Source organism: Conger conger, chromosome 14 (assembly GCF_963514075.1).
Source record: "Conger conger chromosome 14, fConCon1.1, whole genome shotgun sequence".
In the NCBI taxonomy this organism is placed as follows: Eukaryota; Metazoa; Chordata; class Actinopteri; order Anguilliformes; family Congridae; genus Conger; species Conger conger.
Window position 1 is genome coordinate 7024213 of NC_083773.1, and position 10197 is coordinate 7034409.

At 42.2% G+C, this 10197-nt stretch overlaps 1 protein-coding gene across 1 annotated transcript; it reads right to left on the bottom strand.

Moving 5' to 3' along the window:
• Nucleotides 1–1361: 1361 nt before the first annotated feature.
• LOC133110103 (Fc receptor-like protein 5) lies at nt 1362–9303 on the bottom strand. Its single transcript, XM_061219981.1, has 10 exons — nt 9193–9303; nt 6951–7025; nt 6723–6861; nt 6412–6444; nt 5889–6182; nt 4778–5059; nt 3456–3752; nt 2448–2723; nt 1770–1887; nt 1362–1377 (listed from the first exon to the last, which is right to left on the bottom strand). The coding sequence occupies exons 3-10, from the start codon at nt 6784–6786 to the stop codon at nt 1362–1364; spliced, it is 1380 nt and encodes a 459-aa protein (XP_061075965.1). The 5' UTR covers nt 6787–6861; nt 6951–7025; nt 9193–9303.
• Between the last annotated feature and the right edge of the window lie 894 nt (nt 9304–10197).

The following is a 10197-nucleotide window of genomic DNA, read 5'->3' on the forward strand; positions in this document are numbered from 1 at the left end:
AACTTGGTTTCTGTTGGGCAGCCGTGCTCTATATTGTATATTTGCATGTGTGCACTCCTGTCGGTTATTGCGTTTCATATTCACTGAAGTCTCTGGGTTTATTCATTACTCATGCCTGCTTTGTGTCCCTGTGTTTGGTTCAGTAACCAGTCAGCCCGTCACGTCCATAGACATATATATACATCTGGTCATCTTGAAAACCCCGTTGCTGATCATGTGAACTCTGACCTGTATTACATCCATCTTCAGTTCCTGTTTGTTTCAGGGGGTTTTTTTGCTTTCATTTTTGCTTTTCAAATTAAATTTGAGGCATTTGATTGGATCTAAACAGGTAAGAGGTGCTGAATTCAGATTTCAGGCTTTGTACTGGTCCAAACTCATCTCATCTGTCCACTGGACTTTCTTTCAGAAGCGGTTTTTTAAAATGTACTTTTTGAGCTAATTATCTTTAACTTATCTTACTTTTTGTCCCCCTAAATAGGGTGGCTATGTATTAGAAGGGCTGTAATTCCTACACAGTTCACCTGATATGGATGTAAGTATGGTAGAATAAAGTTGACAGTCTGCCCATTGACAGATCGATTGAATGAATAAAATAGACAATAATTCAATAATTAAACCCTGAACTCATTATTAAGTTGAGATTTATTCCATAATAACAGGTTTTATTTCACAATGGTGCCCCTTTTACTTCTCAATGCTCTTAGTTCATTATGAAAGAATATATCAGATATGGCTGAAATGTAAAAAAAATAAAAAAAAATAAAAAGCTTAAATCAAACTTAATGCCTGAAGCAAAACTTTGACACATTTCAAGGCTTGGACATCTTATCAATTTTACAGTACGCAGGTAGAAGTAAAAACATTATAATAATACAATCATAATAAAAGCTCTAATCAAACAAACTCAAGCAGTTGCATCCAACATAAAAAGCAGTAATTTACTCATGTAATCAATGCTCTGTAATCATCCACAGTCATCTCCGAACCATGGGATAAAGTTCTCCATGAAATAAAATCTCACTCTTCCTGCGATCATCTGTACTGGTCCCAATTGAGATGTGTTTCCCTTCACTGGTCAGCTAAAACAAATGAGAAATAATCACAACTACAGTTTTAAAGAAACAATATAACAAGCAGAAATATGGCCAAACCAAGTCATCTAAGATGCGCATAGCAGTACCTTTGAATGATGTTAGATCCTCTTACAGATCCTCTTTTGGTGGCAGAACTATGAAAGCAAACAACCAACAGCACCAAACAGATCATTTCTTGCATCATCTCAAACTAGACTGAGAAGAAATAATGAAAGTATATTTATTACATTACCACAGAATTCCCTTATTGTCTCCAGGGCAGGCTCAGTCGAAGGATGAGCTGAAATGGCAGAATGATTATAAAGTGCTTCATTTGAGCACGGTGCTCCACTGTGAATGAACATCCATCCTCATCCGTGCACAAAACATCACTGAAAATATCATTTTCTCATTTTTGTATGTGTGTGCTTTTATCAACAAAACTGCCGAAGACATTGCAGAATGATTCATCTCATACTTGAGCAATAACAAAGAGCAGAGTTTCTTATATTACCAGTAATGTCGAGTTTGAGAGAGGCACTGTACGGGGTGTAGAAAGGGCCGCTTCCTCTCCCTGCTCGACACCAGTACTCTCCCCTGTGTGACTCCACAGCAGAGCGGATGGTGTACCTGGGCCCGTCAGTGCTGCTGGAGTCAGTGCTGGTCAGTGCTGCTGTCTGTGTTCCTCTGTACCAGAGATACTTCCAGCCAGCAGGATCTGCGCCAACCCTGCAGCTCAGGGTCACCGTGTCTCCTGTGACGACCTCTCCACTGGGGGAGTCCAGGGTCAGCAAGGGTTTGGGTGCATTCCCTACAAAACAGGCATGATTTCACCCACAGCTAAAAACAGAATTTCACCCAAAAGGACCCAAAATTTTACCCAGAGGACTATCTGTCTGTCCAGAAAAGTATAGTTCAAAGTGTGGTTCAGCGGATAGACACATAATCATTGGATTACACATTATATTTGAAAAGAGATGTTGCTGTTGAGTAATTTAATGTACATTTTTTTATTTGGTGGTTTCATTACCAGAAAAAAAAAGTTCCATCAAGTTTATTATATCACACTGAACTGCATTGAAAAAAAATGGTCAAATCTTGATCATTTTCGCTGAGATGTGATTAATTATCTTGATGGATTGATAGCACTCCGGGTAATAATTTAATGACATTTTTGGGTGAACAGCCCCTTTAGAACACCAGAAAACAATAGTGGAAGTACATTTAATGAGGTACTTGGCATTATAACATGCCCTTTCAAACCATAACCACAATATAAAAAAAGTTTTCAAAAAGATTAAATGGATATGCAGAATTTTAGTTATTTGAATGATTACATTTCCATTTGTTGTGTAGCAACTGACAGCTTACCAGAAACTCTGAGTTCAATCATATTGCTGCTGCCAGTATACAGTACTCTTTCTTTATGCTGTCCTTTACATGCATACATTCCTGAGTCCGACTGATCAGCAGACAGGATCTCATAGGCGTCCTTAGTCGTGTCCACAGGAAGTTCTTGTCCATCTCTGTACCATCTATACATCCACACAGGAGAGCGGTCCTGGATGTCACAGTGCAGAGTCACTCCCTCTCCGTTAAAGATGTTTGTCCATCCGGTTTGTAGAGTCAGAACCATGGGGGGGACAGCTGGAAAGACCAGGAGACAAAGTGCAGGATGAAGATGGAGTCACATAATGGGGTAACACAAAATTCTGAAGTTGCGTAAGCGTGCTCAATAAGAAAGAATTAACACCTTCACGTGTTTGTTACTCAAAATTTGAGTTGAGTGGTGATTGAATCCAGGCCAATTATTTCCTTGGACTGCAAGGGGTGCAATTAAAATGTGTTACACTTTAAGCGTGTCAGTGTGAACAGGTGACCCAGTGGAGACTGAGCTTTGCTGCCTGTTCTGACAAGCTTGTCGGTCACTGAAACATGATGTTGGCAAGACAGGGCGGCCTGTAGCGTAGTGGTTAAGGTAAATGACTGGGACACGGAAGGTCGGTGGTTCTAATCCCGGTGTCGCCACAATAAGATCTGCACAGCCGATGGGCCCTTGAGCAAGGCCCTTAATCCTGCATTGCTCCAGGGGAGGATTGTCTCCTGCTTAATCTAATCAACTGTACGTCGCTCTGGATAAGAGCGTCTGCCAAATGCCAATAATGTAATGTAATGATGTTCTTTCTGTTATACTGTACTAAAACCATTGGTTTTTAAACAACTGTGTGCGCTACAATCATCCGTTAAATTTTAGCTGTACCAAAGGTGAACTTAGAAAACGACAATAGTGTATGGATGTACAGTATATAACGATACAGAATGATTTGCTTCACAGAGAAAATGATAATACAATACATTAATATATCATTGTTATATTACCAGTAATGTCGAGTTTGAGAGAGGCACTGTAGAGGGTGTAGAAAGGGTCGCTTCCTCTCCCTGCTCGACACCAGTACTCTCCCCTGTGTGACTCCGCAGCAGAGCGGATGGTGTACCTGGGCCCGTCAGTGCTGCTGGAGTCAGTGCTGGTCAGTGCTGCTGTCTGTGTTCCTCTGTACCAGAGATACTTCCAGCCAGCAGGATCTGCGCCAACCCTGCAGCTCAGGGTCACCGTGTCTCCTGTGACGACCTCTCCACTGGGGGAGTCCAGGGTCAGCAGGGGTTTCGGTGCGTTCCCTACAAAACAGGCGTGATTTAATCCCCGGCTTAAGACACAAGAAAAGCAACATAAACACACATTTAATGAGCTGCGTCATGACAACAGACGGGAAACACACAGGTGTGGATTTTTCAACGATCACTGTCCACAGAAGACGTCACGAACAGAAATACATAGGCTAAGGTTTAAAACGGGATGGCCATGTTACATTTTGTCAAGAAGTACTTAAGAGCAACCACCGTTCTGGAAAAAAGCTGTGTGAACAGCCTTCTGAGAAGCACAGTGGTGGGGGTGGTATTGCCTGGGCATGTATGACTGCTGAAGGTACTGGTCCACTTATCTTCCTTGATGATATAACTGCTGATGGTAGTAGCAAAATTAATTCTGAAGTGTAGAGACATATCCTATCTGCTCAAGTTCAAGCAAATGCCTGAAAAATCATTGGCTGGTGGTTCATTCGACAGCAAGACAAAGACCCTAAACATTCTGCTGAAGCAACAAAGGCAAAAAAAAAAGAAATGTTTGAATGACCAAGTCAATCACCCGATCTGAGCCCAACTGAGCATGCCTTTGATATGCTGGAGATAAACCTTAAGGGGACCAGCCCCCAAAATAAGCATGAGCTAAAGACGGCTGCAATACAGGCCTGGCAGAGCAGCACCAGAGAAGACACCCAGAAACTGGTGATGTCCATGAATCGCAGACTTCAAGCAATCATTGCATGAAAGGATATGCAACAAAATATTGAACATGACAACGTTCATTTACATAACATTGCTGTGTCCCAAACATTAAGGTGCCCTGAAGTGGGGTGACTATGTATAAACGCATAGTGAACATGGTGAAACAAAATGCATTAAAATGCCCTTTATTACAATCTGACAATGTGCACTTTAACCACATTCGATTTTTTATTTATTTTTTATTACAAATCTCAAATCGTGGAGTACAAAGGAAAATAAATGAATGATGGATCTATTCTCCCGAACATCACGGAGAGCACTGCAGCTCCATGTAATTTTCCCAGCGCAGCATTACTCACCGTCAACCGCCAGCGTCACATAGTCGCTCTTTTCAGTGTAAACGGCTCGTCCCGGTGTTTGCCCTCTGCAGTAGTAGCTCCCCCCGTGCGACAGATCCAGAGCCGGGATTGTGAACTCACTTCCGCTGCCGGAGCCTGCGCCGCCCAGCGAAGCTCTGTCCCTGAACCACAGGTAAGTCCACCGAATGTGACCGTTCTGAATGTCACATTTCAGAGTGACTTTCTCGGAGGGGTAGAAGGTCCCCCGGGCAGGCTCCAGAGTTAGCACGGCGGGCGGTGGGGCTGCCAGAACAGGACACAGTCAAACCCAGCGCTGAGCCTGAGAACTTCAGCTCTTCGCAAACGCTGTTCTCATCTTCCCCCATGTTTATTTGGGGACGATGAGAACAGGGCGGCCTGTTCCCTACAAAACAGGCATGATTTCACCCACAGCGGCCTGTAGCGCAGTGGTTAAGGTACGCGACTAGGCCACGCAAGGTCAGTGGTTCTAATCCCGGTGTAGCCACCATAACATCCGCACAGCTGTTGGGCCCTTGAGCAAGGCCCTTAACCCTGCATTGCTCCAGGGGTGGATTGTCTCCTGCTTAGTCTAATCAACTGTATGTCGCTCTGGATAAGAGCGTCTGCCAAATGCTATTAAGGTAAAGTAATGAATATTTATAAAACAGTTAACATTTCTAAGCTAACAGAAATGTTTTCAGGAATAAAAACCATTGTTTCTTCTTGACAGTGTATGACAACAAGAGCGTATTAAGGCATGTAACAAACAACATTGAGGAACTACATGTGGATGCTTCAAATTATTAAGAAACACATAGTTCATTTGCCCTCTATCTGCACTTAGAAATACATGACTGCAAATGCAGAATTAAGTCTGAATTTGCAGAGTTGTGTATTTAATTGGTGTCAACATTAAGCTTGATGGTGACTGAATGCAAGTGTGAGGCTTCAAATGCAATGTGCAGAACGTGGTTACACTTTAAGAGTGTCCGTGTGAACAGGTGCCCCAATGAACAAATGTTTTTTTGCTTATTTAAAAACAGAAATGTTATGTCTTTTTGAAGTGATGGTGATCATATTCTGCAAACGAAATGTAAACATATTGCCTTACGTGTCACTGTCAGAGAATGCGTAGAGCTGATCATCCTGCGGTATCCAGCTGTTGCCTCACACCAATACAGAGCACTGTCAGACTGCACCACCTTATTCAGGAAGTAGGCGGAGAACCCTTCTCCGGCAGCGGAGGAGAGTGTGGTCTCTACTCCTCCTCTTCGCCTCTTCCAGGACAATTTCCATCGGTTGCTAAGAGCTGAATTCCTGACCTCGCAGGTGAGATACACGGTCTCCTGTAATATCACGTTTGACCTCTGCGGATCGGTGATCAGGACAACCTGAGCGCTGGTCTCTAGTGGAGAGAGATTGCCCCAGTGCAAAGAAAGAATGTGGGATGGCTAGCTCAAACAAGCATTCAGCATTAACAGCAATATCACAGTCAGCCGATCACCTTATCAATTAGCAATTTCACAAAAATTTGCCCAGTACAAATTGTAGGCATTGAGCAATAAAGCACGAATGACCCTTAAGAATAAAGTACAATATAATTAAATAAATAAGTTGAAAATAAAAATATTTACCTGTGTCCCGTACAAACAAAATCAGGATTAGCCCTACTGGGGGAGACTTAAAATGAGGATTATTCAGCAATAAAGCAAACCAGCAGTACAAAAATTACAGAGATAGCACCTGTCAATCCAGTATGCCGTGTTCTCTTCTCGTGCTTTATACACATGCACACAGTTTGTGTTTAAAAGGTGAATTAAATGCACTTCCTGACTAATTACACACAACAGGATGATAATCTTATGGACACAATGACGCATACTGATGCACAGTGATTTTTCCTCGTTTAAAGTCACTAACAAGAAACACGTAAAGAAAAACTCACAGGTTGCTGTGGCAAATGCATACATGTTCTGCTTTCTCCCCCGTGCTGTTTGTAGGTCACGCATAGCCCTGCAGCTCTGGCTGGCTTTGTAACCGGATGTCACCTTTAAGAAGCTGTGGCCAGGCAGGGGGCTGAAACACTAGGGTGTGGTGCAGATTATACAAGACCGCATTAAAACAGCTGTAAATGTAAATGCAGGCAATTCAAAAAGGGTTAACTTTTTCTTACCACTGTCCAATTACTTCACGGCTTTTTGTTGCATGCCTTATTAAGATCTTGTGACTGTAACCTGGCGAGGTGTTCCTGAAAACACATGTTGTTTACATTTAGGTTTTGCAGTGGATTAAATTATACAGGGTGTGTTGCACATTTTAAATGATACACTGGAAAATGAAAATGTTATGCCATCTTAGAAATTCTCACTGATTTACGAGGGGTGAATCCCTGAACCCCTGCTTACAGCAGTGCAATACGCTGTGGTTGAAATCATGCCTGTTTTGTAGGGAACGCACCGAAACCCCTGCTGACCCTGGACTCCCCCAGTGGAGAGGTCGTCACAGGAGACACGGTGACCCTGAGCTGCAGGGTTAGCGCAGATCCTGCTGGCTGGAAGTATCTCTGGTACAGAGGAACACAGACAGCAGCACTGACCAGCACTGACTCCTGCTGGCTGGAAGTATCTCTGGTACAGAGGAACACAGACAGCAGCACTGACCAGCACTGACTCCAGCAGCACTGACGGGCCCAGGTACACCATCCGCTCTGCTGCGGAGTCACACAGGGGAGAGTACTGGTGTCGAGCAGGGAGAGGAAGCGGCCCTTTCTACACCCTCTACAGTGCCTCTCTCAAACTCGACATTACTGGTAATATAAGAAACTCTGCTCTTTGTTATTGCTCAAGTATGAGATGAATCATTCTGCAATGCCTTTGGTAGTTTTGTTGATAAAAGCACACACATACAAAAATGAGAAAATGATATTTTCAGTGATGCTTTGTGCACGGATGAGGATGGATGTTCATTCACAGTGGAGCACCGTGCTCAAATGAAGCACTTTATGATCATTCTGCCATTTCAGCTCATCCTTCGACTGAGCCTGCCCTGGAGACTATAAGGGAATTCTGTGGTAATGTAATAAATATACTTTCATTATTTCTTCTCAGTCTAGTTTGAGATGATGCAAGAAATGATCTGTTTGGTGCTGTTGGTTCCAGAGTTCACCTTTGCTACAAATGAAGTAATGTTTATTGTAGTTTAATAGTGCATACACATTCACTAGGACATATATTTTTATGCACACATACTGTAAGTACATACAGACAAACACCACATTAATAATATTTAAATCTTTTTATTTATTTTTGTAGCTGAGCCATTTCACAATATTCTAGTGTTTCAACTCATTCTCAGGCAGTGCTTACTGTACCCTGGAGACCGGCTTATCATGTCCACGTGTATATTCTTTATATTCTTTTGCATTTCTTCTGTTTGCTTTCATAGTTCTGCCACCAAAAGAGGATCTGTAAGAGCTAACGTCATTCAAAGGTACTGCTATGCACATCTTAGATCATTCGGTTTGGCAATATTTCTGCTTGTTATATTGTTTGTAGATGTATACAGAGCATTGATTACATGAGTAAATGACTGCTTTTTATGTTGGATGCAACTGCTTGAGTTTGTTTGATTAGAACTTTTATTATGATTGTATTATCATAATGTTTTTACTTCTACCTGCGTATTGTAAAATTGTTAAGATGTCCAAGCCTTGAAATGTGTCAACGTTTTCCTTCAGGCATTAAGTTTGATTTAAGCTTTTTATTTTATTTTATTTTCTTACATTTCAGCCATATCTGTTCTATTCTTTCATGATGAACTAAGAGCATTGCGAAGTAAGAGGCACCATTGTGAAATAAAACCTGTTATTGTGGAATAATGAGTTTAAATGAGGGTTTAATTTAATTTAATTTAATTTTAATCATTGTCTATTTTATTAATTCAATCAATCTGTCAATGGGCAGACAGCTTTATCCTACCATACTTACATCCATATCAGGTGAGCCGTGTAGGAATTACAGCTCTTTTTATATATAGCCACCCTATTTTAGGGGACCAAAAGAGTTAAAGATAAGATAAGTTAAAGATAGTTGCTAAAAAGCGCATTTAAAAAACTGTAGACTTCTGAAAGAAAGTCCAGTGGACAGATGAGATGAGTTTGGACCAGTACAAAGCCCAGTACAAAGACATGGAAAGAGGAAAGAGTGACCTGCTTATGATCTAAGACATGCCTCTCATCAGTAAACCATGGTGAAGGTAGAGTCATATGATCTAAAGCACACCTCTCATCAGTAAACCATGATGAAGGTAGAGTCATGGCTTGGGCAGGTATGGCTGCCACTGCAACTGGCTCATTGTCTTTAGTGATGAGACTGCTGACAGCAGCTGCAAGATGAAATCTGAATTCAGCACCTTACCTGTTTTGATCCAATCAAATGCCTCAAATTTCACTGGATGGCGTTTCACATTGAAGTAGGACAATGTCCCTGATCATACTGCTAAAGCTGAATGTGTGTTTCACTCCCTGGAGACAAAAATGAAAGCAAAAAAACCCCACCCTGAAACAAACAGGAACTGAAGGTGGGTGCAATACAGATCTGGCATCATGTACACAGCTCACGTGATCAACGTGGTTTTCAAGATGACCAGATGTATATATGTATATATGTATATATAGGACGTGATGGGCTGGCTGGTTACTGAACTAAACACAGTGACACAAAGCAGGCATGTGTAATGAATAAACCAAGAGACTTCAGTGAATATGAAAGACAATAATCAACCGGAGTGCACACATGCAAATACACAATATAGAGCAGGGCTGCCCAACACTGTTCCAACCCTAACAAAGCACACCTCATTCGACAGCTAGAGATTTCGTTCCACTGCTGATTAGCAGAATCATTCATAAGTATAAACCTGCAGGATGGTAGGCCTCCAGGAACAGGGCTGTGTATCTATGTGCTCTAGAGAGACCTCAAGTGGCAGGCTAGACATTGAGACAAAGTCAGAAACCAAGGACAGGGAACTGGTGGCCTCTAGTGGCTGCTGGCTAGAACTGTGACAGAGACAGCAGACACGTGATTGAAAGCGGGACAGATCTCCTGGATCTCCTGGAAGAAGCCGAAGAGCAGGAGAAGAGACCACACTCTCGTCCTCTACTGGGACTGGTCCTGTGTCTCTCCTTTGTCCCTGTGTTGCTGTGGGGAAGGAGAGATTGTGAAGTATTTGGAGGGAGGCGACCCGTCATGCACCAACATGACTTTCCTCAGGGCATACACTTGTGATTAATATTTGTTAATTACAAATCAAGTCATTTCCTGTCTCCTCAGCCAGATGGGTAACCGGAATTCTGATTTGGGTACATCAGTGTGTAATCAGCAATTACAGATTCATTGATCTTTTTTCCGAAGTTCTTTAAT